This window comes from Leopardus geoffroyi, chromosome B4, assembly GCF_018350155.1.
Source record: "Leopardus geoffroyi isolate Oge1 chromosome B4, O.geoffroyi_Oge1_pat1.0, whole genome shotgun sequence".
Lineage (NCBI taxonomy): Eukaryota > Metazoa > Chordata > Mammalia > Carnivora > Felidae > Leopardus > Leopardus geoffroyi.
Window position 1 is genome coordinate 63136766 of NC_059341.1, and position 27662 is coordinate 63164427.

General features: G+C 41.2%; 1 protein-coding gene across 4 annotated transcripts in view; it reads right to left on the reverse strand.

Moving 5' to 3' along the window:
* TMTC1 (transmembrane O-mannosyltransferase targeting cadherins 1) overlaps positions 1-27662 on the reverse strand; it is a 285364-nt gene that overhangs the window by 126687 nt on the left and 131015 nt on the right. For all 4 annotated transcript variants that reach the window (XM_045462494.1, XM_045462496.1, XM_045462493.1 and 1 more), the window contains one exon: positions 4246-4435. In XM_045462494.1, the coding sequence (XP_045318450.1) occupies positions 4246-4435 (190 nt within the window). The remainder of the gene's footprint in view (positions 1-4245; positions 4436-27662) is intronic.

Sequence of the window (27662 nt, forward strand, 5' to 3'; positions counted from 1 at the left end):
TTCTTACCTACTAGGATGCCTTTAAACAAAGTAATGGAAAATAACAAGCATGGATATGTAGGAACCATTTGTTCCATTAATCCAGGTAGGAAATTAAATGGTGCAGCCACTATGAAAAATAGTTCCTCAAAAAGTTAAGTACATAATTACCATATGACCTAGCAATTTCATTCTTAGGTACATATCTAAGAGAAATGAAGACATAATGTCCACACAGAAACCTGTACACAAATGTTGTAATATAGCAATACTCATAATAGCCAAAAGGTGAAAACAACCTGAATGTCCATCAACAGATGAATGGATAAACAATTTGTGGTGTATATATAGCCAATGGAATATTATTCAGCAATTAAAAGGAACTAAGTATTGGTATATGCCGCAACTTGGATGAACTTCAAAATACTATGCAAAGTGAAGGTCACATATTGTATAATTCTTTTTATACGATATATCCAGAATGGGCCAATCCATTGTGACAGAAAGCAGATCAGAGTTCACCATGGGATAAGAAGGGGAGAGTTAGGACTAATTGGTGCTTTTAGTGAAGTAATGAAAACGTTTTGAAATTAGAGAGAGCAGGAGGCACCTGGGTAGCTCAGTTGGTTGAGAGTCTGACTCTTGGTTTTGGCTCAGGTCATGAGCCGAGGTCGAGGTTTCTTGAGTTCAAGCCCTGGGTTGGGCTCTGCACTGGCAGCGTGGAGCCTGTTTGGGATTCTCTCTCTCTCCCTCTCTTTCTGCCCCTCCCCCACTCGCACTGTCTCTCTCAAAATAAATAAACAAACTTATTTAAAAAAAAGAAATTAGGGAGAACTGATAGTTACACAACATGATGAATACATTAAGTACCACTAAATTATACACTTAAAAATGGTTAACTGTGTGTTGTGTGAATTTCTCCTTAATATAAAAAAAGTTTTAATATTCAAACATATTTTTCATCAAAGTTTCAGGATCATGTGTTTATGTTTTATATTCAATAGTCCTGTATTCATTCCTGCTTTTGATGTTTGTAACATTTTAATCTTTTTAAAAAACATAGCTTTATTGACATATAGTCCACATACAACAGAATTCACCCATTTTGCATGTATATTTATTTTGGTGAGTTTTGGTGAACATAGGTCGTTTAGCAACTACCACCACAATCAAATTTTTAAAAAGCAATCGGGGGGCGCCTGGGTGGCGCAGTCGGTTAAGCGTCCGACTTCAGCTAGGTCACGATCTCGCGGTCCGTGAGTTCGAGCCCCGCGTCAGGCTCTGGGCTGATGGCTCAGAGCCTGGAGCCTGTTTCCGATTCTGTGTCTCCCTCTCTCTCTGACCCTCCCCCATTCATGTTCTGTCTCTCTCTGTCCCAAAAATAAATAAACGTTGAAAAAAAAATTAAAAAAAAAAATAAATAAAAAGCAATCAGTATCTTAGCAAGTCCCCTTAAGTCTTTTTACAGCCACATCCCCCTCTGCACATCTTTTCAGTTCCCATTCTCACATATTTTGTCATAATTCTGCCTTCTCTAGCACTTCTAGGCAATTCTAGAAAAGGTAGAATTACAATGACAGACATTTTGTATGAACGGAATCTTACAGTAGTAGTTTTATAGGTCTGACTTTTCTTTTTTTACTATTTTATTTTTAAGTAAACTCTGCACCTGATGTGGGGCTCAAACACACAACCCCAAGATCTAGAGTCACATGCTCCATAGACTGAGCCAGCCAGGCACTCCTGTCTGGCTTCTTTTATTTACTAAGATATGTTTGAGGTTCACGTATGTTTTTTAATGCATAAGTAAATTATTTGCATATGCAAATAATATGCATAAGTAAATTCCTTTACATTTCTGAATAACTTACTATATTAAGTTTACCCGTTTACATTTTGAGATCCACTGGATTGTTTCCATTTTTCAGCTATTATGAATACTTACAAGACTCATATGGACCTCTTTCTATCTTTCTTTGAGGAGAATTGCTTAGCTTCATATTTAACTTTTTAAGAAACTGCCAACATTTTCCTCATCAGAATGAGGGTTCCAGTTGACCCACATTCTGGCCAACACTTAGTCTCATAAATCTTTTTAATTGCAGTCATTCTAGTGGATATGCAGTGGTATCTTTTTGTGGCTTTAATTAGCATTTCCCTAATGACCAATAATGCTAGGCATCTTTCTGTATGTTTATTAACCTTTGCATACCTTTTTCTGTGAAGATTCTGAATCTTTTGCCTATTTTTATTTATTTTTTAATTTTTTTTTCAACGTTTATTTATTTTTGGGGGGACAGAGAGAGACAGAGCATGAACGGGGGAGGGGCAGAAAGAGAGGGAGACACAGAATCGGAAACAGGCTCCAGGCTCTGAGCCATCAGCCCAGAGCCTGACGCGGGGCTCGAACTCACGGGCCGCGAGATGGTGACCTGGCTGAAGTCGGACGCTTAACCGACTGCGCCACCCAGGCGCCCCTCTTTTGCCTATTTTTAATGAGTTATTTGTCTTATTTCTAAATTTCAAGAGCTCTTTAAATATCCCAGATCCAAGTCCTTGGTAGATATGTTTTGCCAACACTTTCTCCCAATGTGACTTGCCTTTCGAGTGACTTAACATTATCTTTTGACGAGCAAAATTTTTAATTCTAATGATGTTCAATTTCTCATCTTTTTCTTTTATAGTGTGTACTTTACGTGTCCTAAGAAATCTTTGCTTAACCCCAGTCTGCAAAGATTTTTCTCCTATTTCCTTTTAGAATTTTTGGTATTATTTAACTCTTTTGTTTAAGACCACGAGCCACTTAGAATTCATTCATAGGTATACAGTATAAGGGAAGGGTTAATGTCACATTTTTTTTTCCTTATTGATATTCCATTATTTCAGTACTTATTATTTAAAAGACTACTCTTTCCCCATTGAATTATCTTGGTCACTTTGTAAAAAATCAAGAGCATGTAAATGTGAGCTTACCTTTGGATTCTCAATTCTATTCTGTTTTCTACTTACTATTCCCAGCACCCCCCACCCCGAGTTTGAGTCACACTCTCCTGCTCCTTTACATGTCCAGAATCTGATAAAAAAAAAAACTAGGCATTGTGTGTCATACATTGTAGTGACTCTATATTCCATTCTGTTCGACTGAAATCTGCTGGTTTTACTGTTTTAATATATAATGAATTTGCCTAGACTCAAAATGAAAAATCTACTTCCTCTGCAGAGAGCTGAAATTTTTGCTCAGTTTTTTATTTTTTCTTTTGCCCGAATCTCTGGGGGAATCTCTCTTGTGCCTACACAGCTTTTTGATCACACAGTGATTTCAACAGAGGTTATACAGTGACAACTCAGGCCAATGAAGCTTCCCCTCTCTGCTGACCAACCTGCGTATGGGTTAAAAAATTCATTCAAATTTGCAGCAAATAAATAAGTCTCCCCAGGCTTTCAATTTTGCTTGTGCTCCCTGGGGAGGCCCACGTTGTTTAGCAGCCAGCCACGAATGCATGCAGAGTATATTACCTCAGCCCTTCTATAGCTCTCTTGTTTCCAAAAGCTCCCCCTTAAGTTTTCTGCTGCTATGCTATGCTCCCAAACCAAATCAGCCACCTCTAACCAGTAAATTTCTGGTTTCTTTCACACCAGCTGGTGGGGGTGTGTGTGTAACAGAGTGGGGTGGGAATGGGAAGACCCTTCGGCAAGAAGCATCTCATCCAATGCAGTAGCAGTTTTTCATAAGTAAACATTTTCAAGTTCTTTGCTGTCTTTGGTCATTTTTGAAATGGTTGCATTTGGTAATTTTTTTTCCAGCTTTATATCATTTTTTTTTGAAGTGAGAATCACCCAACCAACTCAGGCAGTCAGGCAGTCATTAGTGGGAGTAGCATCTTAACCATATTTTAAGCACTTATGAATATATTATCATTATCTCATTTATCATTACATGAAATCAAACAAGTTACTTCAAAAATTAGTCAACTATAGCAGGAAAAAAGTTTCTTGTTTGCAAATATTAAATTTCAGATCCAATTTCTACAGGCTTGGTAGAACAGTAAAAGATATCATATAATTAAGGTGGCCATGATCTGTTAAGTCTACTAAGGTCTTTAAGACACATATTACTTACCTAGAAAAATTTAAATTTTTCAGGTTTTTAGACAAAAGAGTAGATTCAGTTTAGACCCAGACCCCTGTGGGGGGAGGCAATACTAAGTAAGTTTAGAGTGTCTGTCTTCAAATGCTGAGAGTTCATCTGGATCTTAAGAAAATTACCTTGAAGGCTGCTAAACAATGAAGGCTCAGTAAGGTCATCACAACTGCCAGAAGGATGGTGGCCAAGTTCCGTGTGTCCCATATGGTCTCTACCAGGGGAATACTGCCCACCTGCCAGTCATAGCACAGGGTAACAGGTGCAAGCAGAAGCCACACGTTGAAGGCCAAGAGGTAGGAGTAGGTAAGGAACCTACAAAGAGAAGAAGAATCATTGAAACACGACTCAGGGTCCATAAGATTTCACAAACATTCATTTACCAAGGTTTAATTAAACAGCATTTGTATACTGTCAACAGGGTCTTACAGAAAAAGACAAAGTAAGGTGGAAGGCCGTTCATTTAGTCATTAAGTAGATCATTTTTAAATAGATTTACTAGTGCTAGGCACTGTGGTAGGTGCTGGTCTTTAAAAAGTGAACAAGTAAAGACAGTTTCCATGACATATATTTAAAAATTATCATATATACATAAATACATTACAACCTGAGATAAGCGCCAAAAAGGAGAAGTCTGATGAAAGTTTACGACAGAAATGCTGTCCTGCTACGTATGATTCCCTGGATAAGAGACATTTAAACTGTCCTTTTTTAAAGTGCTCAGAAAACTGCAGTAGATAGTAAAATATGTCATCATCTTTATAACAGATTGATCCATACTGAATTATTTCTTTTAAAAAATCAGAATATCTATGGTAGGGAGATGAAGTCTCTTATTCATAAGTGAAGGTGCCAGGCTTCAAGAAAAGGGAAGTACAGCCATCATCCCTGCTAAGGAGAACGGCCAGTTAGACCCAGGGAAGGAAGGAAAATAACAAACGCAGGTGGTGCTCCGGTCTCCTGGCTGTGTCTAGGCACTAAGAGAAGGTGAAAAGCATTCCAACTGACCCCATTCCTTTTCAGGGTAAAGGGAATGGAATTGATTTAAATGTGAATTTATTGGGGCGCCTGGGTGGCTCAGTCTCGGTTGAGCGGCCGACTTCGGCTCAGGTCACAATCTCGCGGTCGGTGAGTTTGAGCCACGCGTCGGGCTCTGTGCTGACAGCTCAGAGCCTGGAGCCTGTTTCGGATTCTGTGTCTCCCTCTCTCTGACCCTCCCCCGTTCATGCTCTGTCTCTCTCTGTCTCAAAAATGAATAAACGTTAAAAAAAAAAAAATAAAAAAAATAAATGTGAATTTATTAAAAAAAAAAACACCTGAATTTATTTACATGTGTTCAGTCAACACAAACTCATTAAGTGGTGGTCTAGACCCTTGAGAACTGCAGAACTTTCAGCAAACCACAAACTTCACGCAAACCTGTGCACCAGGAGACACCAAACTCCAGCGTGGCGTCTAGCGACATGAGGCTCATCCCGAGGAGGACCCCTGTCCCCCATTAGAACCGTGGCCTGAGAAAGCTCAATGCCACCGGGAGAATTTACTATTGGCTCTAGCCGATACCTGACGAAAGGCCTCTGACCTCTCTGTCTCAGATCATTTTCTCCAAAGGGTTCACAATTGTGAATACGTATCTCCTACAACTCACAAGTCTTTCTCAAGGACCTGAGAGCCATTCCTTTAAAATGCAATCATCAGGAAGGAGAGGGCCTGCCTCCCTGTGTCTGCAAGAGGATAACTGCCAGCCAGCAGACACAGCCAGCCTAAATGCACTTAAATGACCATTCCTTTGTAATTTTCCACTTCTTGGCCTCTTCTGAGTCCCAGCTTGCCCTGCTCTCTCACTTTCCCTCTAAAATGCCCAATCACCTCTGCACAACTGAGAATGGCACTCAGCTCTCTCCCCTGCTGTCAGCAGTTACTGAATAAAATCTATTTTCACTGCTTTAACCGCTGTGTTTCTGCTTGACACCCTATATTAAATAGGGTTAAATAGAATAATTAGATACATTCCTTGTCTTCACAAAATATATAATCCAGTAGTGAAAACAAGATATACAAAATTAAAGAAGCAGAATGAGATGAGCACTGAAACAGTATAAAATGTGAAGGTAAGTCTTCTGTCAGTTGTTGAACTCTTGGAGAGATTCTTAGATTAGCAAAGAGATTAGCTCAAATAACTTCTAAATTAGCTTCCAAAGTAGAGGATTACTTCATCTTGAGTTCCTCTCAGCAAGTAGCTACTGGTTGGGAACAGCCTTCTCAGACCCTGCCAACTCATCCTCTTCCCTTTCCTCCTTTCCCTCCAAAGTTGGCAGTAAAAAAGTCATCAATGATAGCCAGGTGAGGCTCAAGTGAGTAAAGCTCAGGCTTTACTCATTGCCCCAACACTCAAACCCCAACAGAGAACTGGGTTGAAAGAGTGGGGATATTTCAATGGTGTTTTCCAACCCCTTCCTCTCTGTTGGTATTTTTAATAAAATTTTAACGTACAAATCGTGCAGTATACACTGAAAGCTTGATGAAGTCCAAGAAAATAAAAACAAAAATACTGCCTTATCCCTTTTAGGCTTGGGGCTGAGAAACTGTCTCCTGAGAGAATACTAACTCCACAGGAGGATGATTGGGTCACTTTGGGCTTTGTTTTTTCACAGAGCTTCTAAGCTGATGCAATCTACTTCTTACTTTGGAAAGATTCTCTGTGACTTGGCTTTAAAAAAGAAGGCAGAACCATCAAACTTAGGAAAATCACAACATTTTGTCATTCAGTTACTCTCCAGGTCTTAAAAATTACTTTTAAAAATGGTATCTCTCCTTCTTGATATAATAATTACCAGCAATGATTATAAATGGCTGCTAAAATTATTAGGTGACGAGCTGATAGGATACTTCATAATGGATGGATCAGGATAAATGAGGTGCCTAAAGCTGACTAACCAATTTTAACATCATAGAGAGGGAGATTAACATCCAGATGTCCTCCTGATGAATACATATGTCACTACCTATGAAGTAGTCTTGTCTAAAAAAAAATAAGAAAGAAAGAAAGAAAGAAAGAAAGAAAGAAAGAAAGAAAGAAAGAAAAGAAGGAAAATTAAACTTGAGCAAGCCCTTTATTACCAGTTTACATCAAATACAAAGAACACCAGAACACGTTACATAACGCCACAGGGATGCAATGTGACAAATCCAGAAAGTTGGCATTCCACAAAACAAATGATGTCAGGTTCTTCAACAAATATATTGTAGTAGGGGCAGGGGTGGGGGGAAGGAGGGAAGAAAGAAGAGGGCATCTGTAAGTTAAATGAGACATAAGAGGGATTCTGGGTGGCTTAGTCAGTTAAGCATCTGACTTTGGCTCAGTTCACGCATCTCATGGTTCATGAGTTCGAGCCCCACATTGGGCTCTGTGCTGACAGTTCAGAGCCTGGAGCCTGCTTTGGATTCTGTCTCTGTCTCTCTCTCTCTCTCTCTCTCTGCCCCTCCTCTGCTCATGTTTTGTGTCTCTCTCTTTCAAAAATAAACATTTAAAAAAAAAAGTTAAATGAGATATAAGAGATGTATCAAACAAAGTGCAGACATTGTTTAGATGCTATCTCAAACGAACCATTACTAAAAATACCCACTTATGAGCAGGAAAACTTGAAGCATTGATTGGAAATATGATACTAGAGAATCATTGTTAATTTTTAAAGTGTGATAATGGTATTGTGGTTATATAATTTAAGGATCCTTACCTTTCAGAAACCCATACTAAAATATATCCATAGGAAATGAGATGATGTCTGGGATTTGCTTCAAAACGAAGTACTGGGGGCAAGGACACAGAAGAGGGTGGGGGTATGAACAAAGCAAGATTGGCCATGAGTTATGATTGTTGAAACTGGTTAATGGGTGTGTAGAGGTTCTTTATGCCCTCTGCTCTACTTTTGTACATATTTGATATTATCCATAATAACAACTATTTTTTAACTCGTGGAAAAAGGCAACAGAATTGCAACAAGAATACTTTCTTATGTCTAACGGCAGCTTGAAGGAATAACCGTAAGTGCTAATGTGGAAATTTGTATTTAAATTCTGAAGTTCACATTTTGGCCTTACCCTGCAAGTTGTCTTCAGTTTCTTATATTTTCTAGACTTGCAATGCCATAGTAACAGAAAAGAAATAATAAATAATATTTTTTCAGTTATAATCTCAGTATTGTAACTTGGATTTTTAAAAAAAATATATTTTTGGGGCGCCTGGGTGGCGCAGCCGGTTAAGCGTCCGACTTCAGCCAGGTCACGATCTCGGGGTCCGTGAGTTCGAGCCCCGCGTCGGGCTCTGGGCTGATGGCTCAGAGCCTGGAGCCTGTTTCCGATTCTGTGTCTCCCTCTCTCTCTGCCCCTCCCCCGTTCATGCTCTGTCTCTCTCTGTCCCAAAAATAAATAAAAATGTTGAAAAAAAAAAATTTTTTTTAATATTTTTACACAGGCTACAACCCAAATACGTTTAAAAAGTAAAGTAAACCACAAACCTAAAAGCAACTTACCCTCCTATAACACTAGGAAGGTCAACACTGTTAACTTACCCCTTTTAATACATATGTATTGTCTCCAGAAACTCAAGAGACATCACCTAGTGCGTATGAATTCAGATCAATGTTGCTAGTAAACTCTTTGAAAACTATTTGAAATACTGAAACAGCGTCAGAAATTTTTTTGCAGGGGACCAGAGGGAAGATGGCGGCGTAGGAGGACGCTGGGCTCACCACGCGTCCTGCTGATCACTTAGATTCCACCTACACCTGCCTAAATAACCCAGAAAACCGCCAGAGGATTAGCAGAATGGAGTTGCCGGACCCAAGCGCAGACGAGAGGCCCACGGAAGAGGGTAGAAGGGCGGCGAGGCGGTGAGCGCTCCACGGACTGGCGGGAGGGAGCCGGGGCGGAGGGGCGGCTCACCGGCCAAGCAGAGCCCCGGAGGCTGGCTTGCAAAAGCGGAGGGGCGTGACGGACTGTGTTCCGACAGCAAGTGCGACTTAGCGTCTGGGAGGTCATAAGTTAACGGCTCTGCTTGGAAAGCGGGAAGGCTGGAGGACAAAGGGAGGGAGAGCTGCTGAGCCCCCGGACGACAGAGCTCAGCTTGGTGGGGAACAAAGGCGCTCACCAGCGCCATCTCCCCCGCCCACCCCCCAGCCAAAATCCCAGAGAGAACCAGTTCCTGCCAGGGAACTTCCTCGCTCCCCGCAAACACCCAACTCTGTGCTTCTGCGGAGCCAAACCTCCGGCAACGGATCTGACTCCCTCCCGCTGCCACAGGGCCCCTCCTGCCCCTGTGCACCTTGCCTACCCACCCCAGCTAATACGCCAGATCCCCAGCATCACAAGCCTGGCAGTGTGCAAGTAGCCCAGACGGGCCACGACACCCCACAGTGAATCCCGCCCCTAGGAGAGGGGAAGAGAAGGCACACACCAGTCTGACTGTGGCCCCAGCGGTGGGCTGGGGGCAGACATCAGGTCGGAGTGCGGCCCCGCCCACCAACTCCAGTTATACACCACAGCACAGGGGAAGTGCCCTGCAGGTCCTCACCATGCCAGGGACTATCCAAAATGACCAAGCGGAAGAATTCCCCTCAGAAGAATCTCCAGGAAATAACAACAGCTAATGAGCTGATCAAAAAGGATTTACATAATATAACAGAAAGTGAATTTAGAATAATAGTCATAAAATTAATCGCCAGGCTTGAAAACAGTATAGAGGACAGCAGAGAATCTCTTGCTACAGAGATCAAGGGACTAAGGAACAGTCACGAGGAGCTGAAAAACGCTTTAAATGAAATGCAAAACAAAATGGAAACCACCACGGCTCGGATTGAAGAGGCAGAGGAGAGAATAGGTGAACTAGAAGATAAAGTTATGGAAAAAGAGGAAGCTGAGAAAAAGAGAGATAAAAAAATCCAGGAGTATGAGGGGAAAATTAGAGAACTAAGTGATACACTAAAAAGAAATAATATACGCATAATTGGTATCCCAGAGGAGGAAGAGAGAGGGAAAGGTGCTGAAGGGGTACTTGAAGAAATAATAGCTGAGAACTTCCCTGAACTGGGGAAAGAAAAAGCCATTGAAATCCAAGAGGCACAGAGAACTCCCTTCAGACGTAACTTGAATCAATCTTCTGCACGACATATCATAGTGAAACTGGCACAATACAAGGATAAAGAGAAAATTATGAAAGCAGCAAGGGGTAAACGTGCCCTCACATATAAAGGGAGACCTATAAGACTCGTGACGGATCTCTTTTTTGAAACTTGGCAGGCCAGAAAGAATTGGCACGAGATTTTCAGTGTGCTAGACAGAAAAAATATGCAGCCGAGAATCCTTTATCGAGCAAGTCTGTCATTTAGAATAGAAGGAGAGATAAAGGTCTTCCCAAACAAACAACAACTGAAGGAATTTGTCACCACTAAACCAGCCCTACAAGAGATCCTAAGGGGGACCCTGTGAGACAAAGTACCAGAGACATCACTACAAGCATAAAACATACAGACATCACAATGACTCTAAACCCGTATCTTTCTATAATAACACTGAATGTAAATGGATTAAATGCGCCAACCAAAAGACATAGGGTATCAGAATGGATAAAAAAACAAGACCCATCTATTTGCTGTCTACAAGAGACTCATTTTAGACCTGAGGACACCTTTAGATTGAGAGTGAGGGGATGGAGAACTATTTATCATGCTACTGGAAGCCAAAAGAAAGCTGGAGTAGCCATACTTATATCAGACAAACTAGACTTTAAATTAAAGGCTGTAACAAGAGATGAAGAAGGACATTATATAATAGTTACAGGGTCTATCCATCAGGAAGAGCTAACAATTATAAATGTCTATGCGCCGAATACCGGAGCCCCCAAATATATAAAACAACTACTCATAAACATAAGCAACCTTATGGATAAGAATGTGGTAATTGCAGGGGACTTTAACACCCCACTTACAGAAATGGATAGATCATCTAGACACACGATCAATAAAGAAACAAGGGCCCTGAATGAGACATTGGATCAGATGGACTTGACAGATATATTTAGAACTCTGCATCCCAAAGCAACAGAATATACTTTCTTCTCGAGTGCACATGGAACATTCTCCAAGATAGATCATATATTGGGTCACAAAACAGCCCTTCATAAGTTTACCAGAATTGAAATTATACCATGCATACTTTCAGACCACAATGCTATGAACCTTGAAATCAACCACAGAAAAAAGTCTGGAAAACCTCCAAAAGCATGGAGGTTAAAGAACACCCTACTAACGAATGAGTGGGTCAACCAGGCAATTAGAGAAGAAATTAAAAAATATATGGAAACAAACGAAAATGAAAATACAACAATCCAAACGCTTTGGGATGCAGCGAAGGCAGTCCTGAGAGGAAAATACATTGCAATCCAGGCCTATCTCAAGAAACAAGAAAAATCCCAAATACAAAATCTAACAGCACACCTAAAGGAAATGGAAGCAGAACAGCAAAGGCAGCCTAAACCCAGCAGAAGAAGAGAAATAATAAAGATCAGAGCAGAAATAAACAATATAGAGTCTAAAAAAACTGTAGAGCAGATCAACGAAACCAAGAGTTGGTTTTTTGAAAAAATAAACAAAATTGACAAACCTCTAGCCAGGCTTCTCAAAAAGAAAAGGGAGATGACCCAAATAGATAAAATCATGAATGAAAATGGAATTATTACAAACAATCCCTCAGAGATACAAACAATTATCAGGGAATACTATGAAAAATTATATGCCAACAAATTGGACAACCTGGAAGAAATGGACAAATTCCTGAACACCCACACTCTTCCAAAACTCAATCAGGAGGAAATAGAAAGCTTGAACAGACCCATAACCAGCGAAGAAATTGAATCGGTTATCAAAAATCTCCCAACAAATAAGAGTCCAGGACCAGATGGCTTCCCAGGGGAGTTCTACCAGACGTTTAAAGCAGAGATAATACCTATCCTTCTCAAGCTATTCCAAGAAATAGAAAGGGAAGGAAAACTTCCAGACTCATTCTATGAAGCCAGTATTACTTTGATTCCTAAACCAGACAGAGACCCAGTAAAAAAAGAGAACTGCCGGCCAATATCCCTGATGAATATGGATGCAAAAATTCTCAATAAGATACTAGCAAATCGAATTCAACGGCATATAAAAAGAATTATCCACCATGATCAAGTGGGATTCATTCCTGGGATGCAGGGCTGGTTCAACATTCGCAAATCAATCAACGTGATACATCACATTAACAAAAAAAAAGAGAAGAACCATATGATCCTGTCAATCGATGCAGAAAAGGCCTTTGACAAAATCCAGCACCCTTTCTTAATAAAAACCCTTGAGAGAGTCGGGATAGAAGGAACATACTTAAAGATCATAAAAGCCATTTATGAAAAGCCCACAGCTAACATCATCCTCAACGGGGAAAAACTGAGAGCTTTTTCCCTGAGATCAGGAACACGACAGGGATGCCCACTCTCACCGCTGTTGTTTAACATAGTGCTGGAAGTTCTAGCATCAGCAATCAGACAACAAAAGGAAATCAAAGGCATCAAAATTGGCAAAGATGAAGTCAAGCTTTCGCTTTTTGCAGATGACATGATATTATACATGGAAAATCCGATAGACTCCACCAAAAGTCTGCTAGAACTGATACATGAATTCAGCAAAGTTGCAGGATACAAAATCAATGTACAGAAATCAGTTGCATTCTTATACACTAACAATGAAGCAACAGAAAGACAAATAAAGAAACTGATCCCATTCACAATTGCACCAAGAAGCATAAAATACCTAGGAATGAATCTAACCAAAGATGTAAAGGATCTGTATGCTGAAAACTATAGAAAACTTATGAAGGAAATTGAAGAAGATTTAAAGAAATGGAAAGACATTCCCTGCTCATGGATTGGAAAAATAAATATTGTCAAAATGTCAATACTACCCAAAGCTATCTACACATTCAATGCAATCCCAATCAAAATTGCACCAGCATTCTTCTCGAAACTAGAACAAGCAATCCTAAAATTCATATGGAACCACAAAAGGCCCCGAATAGCCAAAGGAATTTTGAAGAAGAAGACCAAAGCAGGAGGCATCACAATCCCAGACTTTGGCCTCTACTACAAAGCTGTCATCATCAAGACAGCATGGTATTGGCACAAAAACAGACACATAGACCAATGGAATAGAATAGAAACCCCAGAACTAGACCCACAAACGTATGGCCAACTAATCTTCGACAAAGCAGGAAAGAACATCCAATGGAAAAAAGACAGCCTCTTTAACAAATAGTGCTGGGAGAACTGGACAGCAACATGCAGAAGGTTGAAACTAGACCACTTTCTCACACCATTCACAAAAATAAACTCAAAATGGATAAAGGACCTGAATGTGAGACAGGAAACCATCAAAACCTTAGAGGAGAAAGCAGGAAAAGACCTCTCTGACCTCAGCCGTAGCAATCTCTTACTCGACACATCCCCAAAGGCAAGGGAATTAAAAGCAAACGTGAATTACTGGGACCTTATGAAGATAAAAAGCTTCTGCACAGCAAAGGAAACAACCAACAAAACTAAAAGGCAACCAACGGAATGGGAAAAGATATTTGCAAATGACATATCGGACAAAGGGCTAGTATCCAAAATCTATAAAGAGCTCACCAAACTCCACACCCGAAAAACAAATAACCCAGTGAAGAAATGGGCAGAAAACATGAATAGACACTTCTCTAAAGAAGACATCCGGATGGCCAACAGGCACATGAAAAGATGTTCAGCGTCGCTCCTTATCAGGGAAATACAAATCAAAACCACACTCAGGTATCACCTCACGCCAGTCAGAGTGGCCAAAATGAACAAATCAGGAGACTCTAGATGCTGGAGAGGATGTGGAGAAACGGGAACCCTCTTGCACTGTTGGTGGGAATGCAAATTGGTGCAGCCACTCTGGAAAGCAGTGTGGAGGTTCCTCAGAAAATTAAAAATAGACCTACCCTATGACCCAGCAATAGCACTGCTAGGAATTTATCCAAGGGATACAGGAGTACTGATGCATAGGGGCACTTGTACCCCAATGTTCATAGCAGCACTCTCAACAATAGCCAAACTATGGAAAGAGCCTAAATGTCCATCAACTGATGAATGGATAAAGAAATTGTGGTTTATATACACAATGGAATACTACGTGGCAATGAGAAAAAATGAAATATGGCCTTTTGTAGCAACGTGGATGGAACTGGAGAGTGTGATGCTAAGTGAAATAAGCCATACAGAGAAAGACAGACACCAAATGGTTTCACTCTTATGTGGAGCCTGAGAAACTCAACAGGAACCCATGGGGGAGGGGGACGAAAAAAGAAAAAAAAAAAAAAAAAAAGAGGTTAGAGTGGGAGAGAGCCAAAGCATAAGAGACTGTTAAAAACTGAGAACAAACTGAGGGTTGATGGGGGGTGGGAGGGAGGAGAGGGTGGGTAATGGGTATTGAGGAGGGCACCTTTTGGGATGAGCACTGGGTGTTGTATGGAAACCAATTTGACAATAAATTTCATATATTTAAAAAAAAAAAAAAAGAAAGAAAATTTTTTGCAAATTTAAGTGTAAAGAAGCCATTTGAAATCATGCCAAAAGCTAATTACATTTTAGGGGGCTAGTTGAACTAGCTGTAATCAGCACCTCAAGTCTTTTAACTCACTGACTATGAATTACATTTTAAACTAATCATCTTGTTTATTTCTGCTAAAATTTTAAAAATGAAATAATCTGTTGAATATCTCTGCCCTGCTGGGTTCTTTTTTTAAAGCAGGAGCAAAACCAAAATGAATTATTCACCAATTTTCTACCACGAATGCTGCTAACAGGAGGAAAGCCGCTAGAATATCTTGCCAACAAAATGGATGGAATACACAGGGATTCAGCTTGAACAATTTAGTCATGTAGTTGCATCACCAAGCCAGGAAACATATGTGAAAGGGAAGAAAAGGCTTTGGGGGAGCTGGCATGTATCAAATGGCACCAAAGGAAACTGGGTGGCCCTGAAAATGTAAATCTTCATTTTCACCAAGAAAAACATGAGAGTGTTGTAAGGGCAAAAACATACCTGGAATCTGTTCTTTGCCTTCGAAAAAACCTTTTTGGCTAAGAAATAACACGAGCCTAACATAATTCCTTATCCTAGGAAGATGTCTATGATAGGTACAGATGAAAAAATCATGCATCGCAAGCACAAATATACAGCCCTTGCTTGTTTGATATAAAATGTTACTGCTCCAAGGATCTTTCTTTCTCATTCACCAAAAAAGCCCTTCCATTGTTTCATAAGTACAGGACATTGTGTCTACTGTATACACAGAGTCTTCCTGGGAAGGACACCGGCTAACACTGTTGATATACCTGCCTTAGTATAAACCACCTCTACCACCACAGTGATACCCCTCATTGCCCAGACTGTGCCTCTAGCCCCTAGGTTTTGGTGATCTGTCTTACCTGTCCCTACACTGTCCCCTATTTTCAACTCTTGAATTACCCCTGATGCTTCAAAAGGGTCTCCACGGTCTTGCTGTGCCCCAGCAGTAACAACAGGCCTTTTTCAGGCATAACCAGCTTGTTATTATCATTAGGATCTTCTCCTACCTATTACCTTCTCCAGAACTAGCCAAAGAAAGCCACTTCCTGTACCACCCTTCTCCATAGACAGGACATCCTCACTGGAATCTAATAAATGTTGACTAATTACTCTGTGCACTTCTCTAGGTGCCAAAGGGTAATAAGATCTAGTCCCCTGCCCTCCAAAGGAGGACATTCAGCATTGGTAGTAAGAATGCAAACACGCGTTACATGGCTGAGTAATTGTGAAATATAAAGGTACGATTTCAATGGAGTTCTAAGAAATGAGAGATTAATGAAAAACAAAGGATTAATGACATCCTAAGGGGGCCTGGGTGGCTCAGTAGGTTAAGCATCCGACTTCAGCTTAGGTCATGATCTTGCAGTTCGTGGGTTCGAGCCCTGCGTCAGGCTCTGTGCTGACAGCTCAGAGCCTGGAACCTACTTTGGATTCTGTGTCTCCCTTGCTCTTTGCTCCTTACCCACTAATGCTCTGTCTCTGTCTCTCTCTCAAAAATAAATAAACATTAAAAATTTTTTTAAATGACATCCTAGAATCTATGGAGAATTTAAATAAGTGGAAAGATGGGAGACAGAGTCCAGGCAGGGCCACCAAATGGCTTCAAGTTGTAAATGAACATGACACTTTCTGCAGAGTTAAGGATATGGATCACATTGGGACTCCTGGGTGGCTCAGTCAGGTAAGTGTCAGACTTCAGCTCAGATCATGATCTCATGGTTCATGGCTTCAAGCCCCACATCAGGCTCTGTGCTGACAACTCAGAGCCTAGAGCCTGCGTGGGATTCTGTGTCTCCCTCTCTCTCTGCCTCTCCTTCACTTGTGCACGATCTCTCTCTTTCTCTCTCTCTCTCTCTCTCTCTCTCTCTCAAAATAAATAGACATTCAAAAAACTTTTTTTAAAGAATATGGGTCACACTAAAGTAGAATTAAAAATGTGTAATATAAAAAATTATAAAATGATTCCAGCTAAAATGTCTAAAATGAAAAATATCACATCAGTGTTGGGGGAGGATGTGCAGAAACTGGAACTTCGAAAAACTCCTGTAAATTGATGAAGCCACTTTGGAGAACTGCAGGGAGTTTCATGAAAGCCTAATAATAAATGCACGGATGATCAACCAAGTCTACTCCAGAGTTCATACCCAATAGCACTGCAGACAGATGTTGACCAAAAGACATGTATTACATTGCTCACAACTCTTCTTAATAGCCCCAAACCAGAGATAACCAGATATCCATCTACAATAAAATGGACATATACATACACTGTCGTATATCCATTCAAAGGAAATCTATTCAGGGACAAGAATGAGTGCAACAACAGGGATCAAGGCCGTAACACAGACCAAAATACAGAACAAAAACAGAAGACACTGAAGAAAAGGAAATCATCTACAGACAAGGGCAGGGTGACTGGAAGCAGGACCTGGCCCCTGTGACACAGGGCTGGGGCAGAAAGCCACAAGGCAACCCCAGCTACATGGACTGTGTAGATGGTGGTTTGTCCCCTCATCCCCTTGCTCCTCCGTAACAACAGAGTAGAAGGTTCCAGGACCTTCCAGGCATTCTGGGACCAAGGCCCAGCAGCAGTACCACTCAATACTTGTTGCTTCAGCAGCTGGGAAGAGAAACAGCAAGCCTATTTCCGAATGGTGAATCAGAAAAGAGGTCCAAATGACTCATACCTTCTTGTGTTTTATTTTTAAAGTTCTCCTGTATTAAAAGAACCAATGGTCTAATCAAAGCACCTCAATTTACGGTAGGGTTATTTTTTAAATTTGCGTAAGAATCTAAAGACAGGAAAGTAAGAGTATAACCAGGCTTCTCACAAACCCAAACCAGGTACATACGGGAAAGCAGGGCAGCACCCTACCCTCCCTTTGGTCCACAGGCCTTCCTCACGGCTGCCCTGCTTCCCTCTGTCACATGGGGGCTTCTTGCACCCGTTCGGAACTGAGGCTGGAGTATGGTCAAGAGGGCAGCCCCTTCTCCTTTTCCCCTGTCCTCACACACTTGTCACTACAGTCTTCACTCTCTCTGGTGTCCAGGTCCTGAGAGCAGTGCCTGTCAACTCCCCTCACCTTCTGGGACCAACTCTTACAAGTCGCTGAACTCCAGCCCCCGCTGACCCTTCCGGTCCCGGTGAGGATGTCACGTCCTCTGACAAACCTGCCCTGTCACAGCCCACTGCTAGGCCAGGCGGGTCCCTCTCTGCGCTCCCACATACTGCTCACACTGCCATCCCACATACTCCCCATACTGCCCGATAACTGCCTGTTCACGTGCCTGTCTTCTCAGCAAAGCAGAAGCTCCTGGGGGACCAGGCTGTGTCTTGTGGGTAGCTATTTCTCCTGCACCTAGCTCTTCAAATGGATGGATTCTGTGGGTTTTAAAAAATTAACCTGATATTAAAATAACACCTAAAAATCTGAAAATATTCCCGTTTTATACTTTTGGTTTTGGCCTGAGGCAACCACACAGTTTTCTATGGTCCTACAAAGATACCTGCTGGGTTTCTAGTTGTCCAGGTATGTAGCTAAAGGGTCCAAACTGGAGATTCTGCTTTTGTGTCTCCCTACCCCCTCAGTACATAGCTCATGGCATACCATCAAATAGTGAGGAATGTATGACTAAACACACCTCCTCTCTTATGCCACAGAAGCATCATTAAAAAGCGATGCCAGCCTTACATTTTCTTATTTTACATTCAACTGCAACGAATATAGTTTAGGTGAGAACTCATGTTACCATGGATAAACGATAAAGTGAATCTGAAATGTCATTAAGTCTCTCTGACCTTTTTAATGTGCCATTAATACAGTTATCTTATTAGCAGAGACAGCTTCATCAGGATAGAAAAAATGAATTTCAACATGGAAGACTGTCAGCAACAACTTCTAACTCGTACACCCATTTAAAAGAAGTAAATAACACCTTCTGCAAAATAAATACTTGGTTCATTTCTTACCTAAGGTCTGTTTCTTTCTGTAAAGCATTTAACAAACACCTTTATTTCAAACCAACATGCTTTCTCTCATCGAGCACAGGTTTGCCTTCCACTGAGCAAACATGTACTAACTGCTTACTATGCAGCAGGCGTAGATTTCCAGATTTCCATACAAGAATTCTGTTGGTATACTAATGAACCACATCCAATAGTATTAAAACTATCTTAAACATGTACAGCGTCTTCTAGTTCTCAAAGTATTTGCATATAAGGATTAGCTGATCCCAACACAATCTCTATGAAGTGGGTATTACCCTCGTTTTTTGCAGTTGGGAAACAGCCTAACGGAGGCTGTGACTTGTTCAGTGTCCTGCAGCAACCCCACAGCAGAGCCTATACACAAGACACTGTTTGGGGACTTCACATGGAACCCCCCACCCCCACCCCCCTGCATCATACAGTCTTCTGTTAGCACATCTTTATTAACAGGGAGAACAGAAAGGAGATATAATGGATCAAATATTGGTGTTTCATGGAGAAGAGCCTGCCTGAGACCCTGACTTATTTCTTGAACAGTGAAGCCCAGAGGAACTTCAGTTTTTATATAACACAAACAAACAAACAACCAAAACTCTAACTTTTGGTTAAAGAGGGGCTGACAAAAACTTAAAACCAGTGTGTGATCCCAGCTACAGCACAGTAAACAGATGACTGCACTGATATAAATGTTTGTCAGAGCACCACACAGCAAGAAATAGAATCCTTACATAAAAAGCTGAGGCTTGGCATTTTATTCATTATGAAAAGCAATTTTTGTCTTTATGTTCTAATGTTAGGAAAAAAGAAGAGAACTGTTTCTTTAATTTTTATCAGCTTCTCAGGGATTTAAGATTATAATGGAAACACTATGTAGATTTTTTTTTTTACTGTTTATTTATTTATTTTGAAAGAGAGAGAGCATGAGTGGGGTAGGGGCAAAGGGAGGAGAAAGAATTCGAAGCAGGCTCTGACAAAGGGCCCGAACTCATGAACCATGTGATCACGACCCAAGCCGAGATCAAGAGTCAGATGCCCAAAGACTTGTATAGTTTTTTGGTTTGTCTCTAGATGTTTATTTATTTACTTATGAGGGACAGAGAGAGAGAGAGAGAGAGCACAAGTCGGGGAGGGAGGGAAACAGAAGGAGACATAGAATCTGAAGCAGGCTCCAAGCTGTCAGCACAGGGCCTGATGTGGGGCTCAAACCCATGAGCCGTGAAATCATGACCTGAGCTGAAGTCAAAAGCTTAACAACTGAGCCACCCAAGAGCCCCTTATAGTGAAGTATCAATAAGTGATCCAGACCAACAATTTCCAACAACCTAGAGGTAACGTGGGCTACCTCCATAAGCTGCCCCTTCTGGCTGCCACCCTTTCTTCTTCCTTGTATTTTTCTCCTTCATTCCAGAGTCCAAGATAAATTAGGTCAACTACTATTACATAGAGCCATTTCAGTTGGGAAAACTACTCTCAAAGCCTTGATAACCTCTTTCATCCCAAAAAGTTACTTTCTTTTTTTTAATGTTTACTTATCGTTGAGAAAGAGAGAGAGCACGCGTGCGAAAGAGAGCACAAGCAGGGGAGGGACAGAGAGAGAGGGGGAAATACAGAATCCGAAGCAGGCTCCAGACTCCGAGCTGTCAGCACAGAGCCCCATCCGGGCTCGAACACACAGATCGCGAGATCGTGACCTGAGCTGAAGTCAGAGGCTCAACTGACTGAGCCCCCCAGGCAACCTCCTACAAGCTACTTTCTATGAACGTAATACAAAATCCATAATGGAGACAAGAGTCTCCTTGCATAGAGGTCTTCAACCACAGAGGACATAGTTTACACCTGAGGGTTTCAAAGAGGGCGACACACCTGCCTCCAGAACCACTTAGGCTGCTGGTCAAATCAAGACTCTCTTACCCACTTAATTCTTTCAGAATTTCTGTGACATGAATTAGAAGTCTTTGCTTGTAAATACTTCTCCGGGTAATTCTGATATTCACCCTAGTTTGGTAATCACTGATTTAAATATCAGAATGACTTCAGTTTCATTTTAAAACACACACACACACACACACACACACACACACACACACACACAGTTTCATTTAAAAAAAGACCTTCTAAAAACAAGGCCCTGCTAATTGCTAAAGCAAGAACAGAGCATCTCATTTTGCATAGCTCACCTGGAACACACAATGCATTTTAAAATGATAATTTAAATTTTAATTCAATTTGTTCAGAGTTTATTATGAAATAGCCCTTACATTAGAGAGAGCTATAAAGATTAGGACGGCATAGTGCCCTAAGACTGTAACAATCAAAACCTAAGGTTTTGTTTGTGCCTATTTAAAACCACCAACTGAAAAAATGGAAAGAGAAAAAAAGAAACTTCTTTAGAAAGAAGATGCTGAGTTCTACCTTCATCTTATTATTTTGTATCTTGATGTTTTCCTACAAAGTAATACAAGCCTTTGTCTATGTTTCTGAACAGCAGAAACAGATCTACCCACTTAAGTAGATACATTCTATTTGCTTATCCAGGACCACACCTCATGAAAATACATGATGCTGATAGGGGGCCTTTATATTCTTTCACTGAAAATCCCATTTTATTTATTTCCTGGATTTGAAAGACAACCATTTACAATATTATAAAGGCAATACTTCCTCCATCAAGTCTACATGGCTTTACCTCCTGTCCCCTTCTAGTCTGTGGATGGAAAACCAATTACTAGGCAGGAGCCACCAAGAGGGGCCTTAATAGAGGATCATTACAGTATTTCTTCTGCAGGCTCCAGCCCTATGCAGAAGCCATACTTATCTCAGGCTTTTGTTCTTATTTTTAATCCAACATTTACAAGATTGAATGTCGAAGTATCACATTTCTAAAGAGACTTCCGTAAACAGATGAGTAAATCCTGGGCCAAAAGACAATTCTGTGCTGGAACAAATTGCACGAAAACCTCTTCCATCATTTCTCAAATGCAAGTGCACTGAAACCACTGAAGCAGAATCTTTGGGCATTTGAAGCAGAATCAACCCCAGAATTGATACTTCAGTGTGATTCTCAGGTGCTTTGGAGGCACATGCAGGTTTGGCAATCCGGCTGGAGTACAATCATAAAGGCCCTGGATGGCTGCAGTCAGGGCACAATTTTCGGTGGTAATTTACAAGAAGCATCATAAGTGTCCGCGGTCTTGGGTTCTAAAGGACATTTTGTTCAGATGGGACTCAAATTCTAAGTGAACCTTCACACTCAAAGGTGGAGTACAGTGCAAATCCTCCCACCATTCAGAATCAGCTGAGCTGGCAGATTGAAAGAAACCACCCAAACCAGAGGCAGAGGAAGGCTGTGGAGTGTGTGGTGTGGGCTCCACACACTGTTTACTCCTCGCCACCCCGCCCATCCTTTGTCCTCCTGTGAGGAAGAGACCTCCGGAAGAGACCCAGTGCTGGTTCTGGGCCAGGGCTGCCCAACGGAAATACAAAGAACCATGCATCATTTCGAATTTTCTATCAGAGTAAAATTTACGCAGAGTAAAATCAAGCATGATTAATTTTAGTAATATATTTTGTTCAATGAATATACTCAAAGTATCATTTCAACATATAATCAATATAAAAATTATATTGTACTTTCTTTTTTTCTTACAGGATTTCATCTCCAAAATCCTACATAGGCTTTTATTTAATCACAGCACATTTCAATTCAGGTTAGCTACATGTGAAGTGCTCAGTACCCTCATGTGACCCGTGACTCCTGTAGTGGCCAGTGCAGATCTAGACATCACACTGGCCCTCAGCCCCATCCTTCACCTCTCCCATACTCAACTTTTCTTTCAGGATTCTTGCTACAAACCCATAACTCAATCCTTGGCTCTAGCCACTTTCCACTCTCAAATCCAATCACAAAATTTTCCAACCTCAAATTTCCCAAATCACTAACCTGATATTTATTTTTATTTTTATTTTTATTTTTATTTCTTGTCCCTCTGTTTTAGAACATGTTTTTGTTTCTACTCCCTCTCTTTCACCTTCTGGCCCTTGTTCCCACTGAAATTCCATGTGGGATGGGAGGGATGGAGGGATTCGGACATAAGAAGGCAAAATTTCCCAAACTGTAAAGTGGTTTAAAAAGTCACAGCTATAGCCAAGCTTTCTAGATGTTCAAAGTGCGAGAACCGTGAAAGCACAGTTGGTTAAGTAGGAGAGCCAAGCTGACAAACAGGAGGGGGACAGAGGGTCCCACAGAGCGAGTTCCCTTAGACACTCCTGGCTAAGGGCTTCACCACCTCACAGTGAAGGAGATGAAAATTAATGCCAGAGCCACCACGCTGTATTTGTATTGTTGTGTTATGTGTAATCACGCAAATTGACCAGATATCCCACAGCATAAATCCCATCATTCTCAAGGAAACATTTTGTTGCTTTTACGAAGTTACAAGTAAACAAACCCTTACAGATATCTTTGAAAACAGAAAATTGAACAAGGCATTGAGTTGGGGGGAGGCTGCAACTGATAATTACAACCACACTTCTCGTGTTCCTGAAGGGAACTACCAGGTGTGCAACAATCTCCTCAGAAGGCATCTCAATGAGGCTCACTCCTTTCACTGGGTGCTATAACCAGGACCACCATTCATCCAGTCAACAATACACTCAAGATTGATTTTGTGCCAGGCTCCGAGCTGAAGCCTAGTAAGATGATGAAATAGCATTAAGAGTCACCAAGGCAGCCATTGCTCACAGAGCTATGAGCAAAACTATTCCGTACCCCAAGTCTGCTTTTAGAACACTCTCCTATCCAACTTCCTGATACCTTCTTCTGTGAAGTGGTCACCTCTCTTCTTGAATGGAAGACACCAGCCCCCAGGTCACCCCAGCCACTTACCCTAGACCTATTCCTCTGACAAATTCTCCCACTGCAAAGCTGCCAGGCTCCAGGCTCCCTCTCCCTTCTAAATGTCAAGAAAGGAGCAACCTTACTGAAGCAGTTCACGCTCTGGTAGAAATAACTAAGTGTACAGGCTGCGGGAGGTGGGCAGTCACTATGAGTTTTCTATCAGGGAAACCTTCCTGCAAGAGCTAGCACTTACCTGAGCCTTCATGAATGGGTTGGGCTTAGACTGGGAAACAGATGTCACAGGCAAACAGGAAATGGATGGGGGGCTGTGAGGGCCCCAAGACTCTGAGATGTTCTGTTTTAGTGGTTCAGGAAACATGCTTGAGAATCATTATGGATGCATGATTATAGTGTGTGTGTGGGGGGGTAAAGAACATGTTATTAACATGTTTTTTATTTTTTTTTCTTTTCTTTTTTTTAAGAAAATACCATCACAGGTTATATCAGACACAAAGCTATGTACTCATTAAGTCTGTTTAATTCTCCTTCCCCTGAGTACTGAGGAGACTCTATTTCCCAGTACCTGGGGCAGGTGCCATGAATCTCTTGAAGCTTAAATGATATTGACAAGGTGTATGGCTAAATGAATGCCTGATGATACTAAGGAATTAATGACAATATTTTTAGGATATCATTAAGATATGGTAGTTATATTTAAAAAAATTTTTTTTACCAGTTATTCATTTGTGAGAGACAGAGAGAGACAGAGCATGAGTAGGAGAGGGGCAGAGAGAGAGAGGGAGACACAGATTCCAAAGGAGGCTCCAGGCTCTGAGCTGTCGGCACAGAGCTTGACACGGGGCTTGAACTCATGGAGTGTGAGATCATGACCCGAGCTGAAGTCGGGCGCTTAACCGACTGAGCCACCCAGGTGCCCCTGGAGGCTATATTTTTAAAAAGACATTCTATTGCTAGGGTATGAATGTCTGTGTGAACCCCCACCCCCGTCCCAAAGTAATATGTTGAAACCTAATCCCTAATGTCATGGTATTAGGATGTGGGGCCTTTGGGAGCTGATTAGATCAAAAGGGTAGAGTCCCTAGAAATAAAATTAGTGCCCTGGGGTGCCCGGGTGGCTCAATTAAGTGTCTGACTCTTGACTGTGGCTCAGGTCACCATCTCACGGTTTGTGAGACAGAGCCGCATGTCAGACTCTACACTGACGGGGAAGAGCCTGCTTGGGACTCTCTCTCTCTCTCTCTCTCTCTCTCTCTCTCTCTCTTTCCCTCTCTGCCCCCCCACCCCTGCTTGTGTGCACTCTTTCTCTCTCAAAATAAATAACCATTAAAAAGAGCTAAGATTAGTGCTCTCATAAAAGACATGCCACAGAGCTCCTTCACCTCTTCCACCATGAGCAAACACAGTGAGCAGGAGGGGACTAGGAACCAGGAAGAAGGCTCTCACCAGAACATGATCATGCTAGTGCCCTGATCTTGGACTTCCAGCCTCTGGGACTAAGAGAAATATGTTTCTGTTGTTTAAAAGCCACCCAGTCTATGGGATTTTGTTAGAGCAGCCTGAATGGACTAAAATATTTATGTTTTAGAGGCACTACACACTGAAATCATGATAACTGAATTGACATTATATGTGGGACTGGTCTCAGACCTGTTTGGTGATGGTTGGGGAAAATGGAGAGGGGTTCTAAGTGTGAGGGGTTTGATGAAACAAGGCTGAACACAGTTGATAAAGGCTGAAACTGGGTGATGGGAACAAACATGGGAGTTTGTTACAACAGTCTCTACTGTTATGTATTTGAAAGTTTCAACATAAGATGTATGGGACCCTCCGACTTTCTCTTCTTCTGCCTACACTGCCATAGTCATTCCAGATGGTGGGACTCTAAAATGCAAGCAGCGTAAAACCCAGGGGCTGCGCTAGGAAGAGAGCTTCCCTAGGGAGTGGCAGAATCCACAGCCATCTCCCTATGATCAAAAACTAAACCTTCTCAACGCCAAGCCATTTCCATTTTGGAGCTTACTATTACATCAGTATATATGGTTTCAGAGATGATTTAGCCTGAGATGGCCTATGCAGTCTAGGGTTGTATAAGAAATTATTAGAAATTTGCAGGGAGGAAGAAAAGAATAGGGAATAGTAGGCAGGAGGTAGGACTAATAATAAATAATATATAACTGAGACCAGAGACCTGATGAAAAAAGTCAATGAGAACTCCCCAGGGGAGGAGTAGCTGAAGGATTCTGTCATACAATGATGTCTACTATAAATTATTTGTGTATGGCTTTACAATATAGTTCTGCTCACTTGTCCCCACATTTCAGTAAAATCTCTTATATGCAAATGCCTTACATGAGTAATACTTCAGTGGATATTAAGGTGAAAGGCCTATGATCTCTATCTTGGTTGGCACAAGAAAAGGAAATGAGAATGGCCACAAGCAGTAAAACATGGGTGAGGTGGGAAGTTCAGCAGGAAAAGGAAAAGGAAATGGGAAATGCCCATGAAAAGATAAGATTCTTGGGAAGCATTAAACATCAGGAGAGGGTAATAATGGACACCCAGCAGGTGGGAAAAGACTTGAGCCAATTTTCTTTAAATCTCAAAGAAAAGTCAACATGATATTGGGGTTCCATAATCACATGCATTTTTAAATATGTCATTACATTGTATGGGTCATTCTCATGATGGAGCAGAGTTATTCTACGATGCCTTATGACAAAATGAGTAAGATTACGTTTTCCATATTGGAGTGTACAAAGGCATATCCAGCTGAAAATGTCTTAATGCCAAAAAGCAAGGCAAGGATAAATCCAGAGGTGGTGGTTTGAAGTGGCCATTAGAGGCAGAAAGGTAAATGTAGGTATCATGTTTATAGATGCAACAGACGTATGAGAGTAGATTTAATCATGTCTTCATCTATTATACAATAAACAGTTATTGTGGCTCTGCCCTGGGCTTAGCACTGGCTAATATGCTGGAGATCCAAAGGAATATGATATGGTCTCTGCCCTTGAGAAACATATATTTAAGTGGGAAATAAAAATTAGTAAATAGCCCATAAAGTAAAGTGTAATAAGACACAAAAAAATATGTGGCCAAGATTTGGAGGTAAGAAGGTTCTGGCAAGATCTAGAATCAACAATGGCTAAAGAATGAAGGAAAGGGCATTATAGGACTGGAAAAGCACCATGTAAAAAGACTCTGAGGTAAAAGGCAGGGCTGCATTTAAGGAACTGAAGCAGATTAGGATAGTTAATGGCTAAGGTTAGGGAGGAAGGTGGTGGGGTACCAAGAGATAAGCCTGAAGAGAATAGCTATGGCCAAATTCCTACTGCTTATTCTAGAGGTACAGGAAACCACTGACCTTTAAAATAGCAAGCCAGTGAGAAATACATCTGGAAATAGTGTGGAAGATGGATCCAAGGAGAGCAAACTGTAGGAAGAGAGACAAGTTACGAGGATTTCAGTAATACAGGAGAGAGTCCATGAGGACTTTAATGAAAATGGCAGCAGCAGGGGTGGATGTAAGTAAAGAAATTCTAGCAACATTAAGATCGAAGGGACAGGACTGTGTGATGGCTTAGAGGTGAGGAATAATAGGAAGGTAGTAGTCAGTCATGATTACTAGGTTATTTGGCTTGGACAATTGTGCCTGGGGGAATCTGCTTGTCCAGAGAAAGCTGTGCAATCAAACTACAGTATCTCCTCCATTCTTTAAATTCTTACACTTTTCTTCTCAGGCCTAAGGTAGAAACATTTAATTCAATCTCATGCCAGTCAACTGATCCACATAATCTCAATTAACTATGAGTTGAAAAAGTTATTGATCAGTCACACAGAATTCTTGACAGCTAATACAATCTGAATGTTTGGGTTAAAATGGAAAGATGAAAAATTAAGAGCCTCATTACCAGTGTATCGTGATAATGATGATCCTCCAATTCTTTATCAATTTACCTTGTGCTCTGACATGCCCAATGATCAAATGTAAGAAGTCAAATGCTAAATGGCTTCCAAACTACTGTTAAC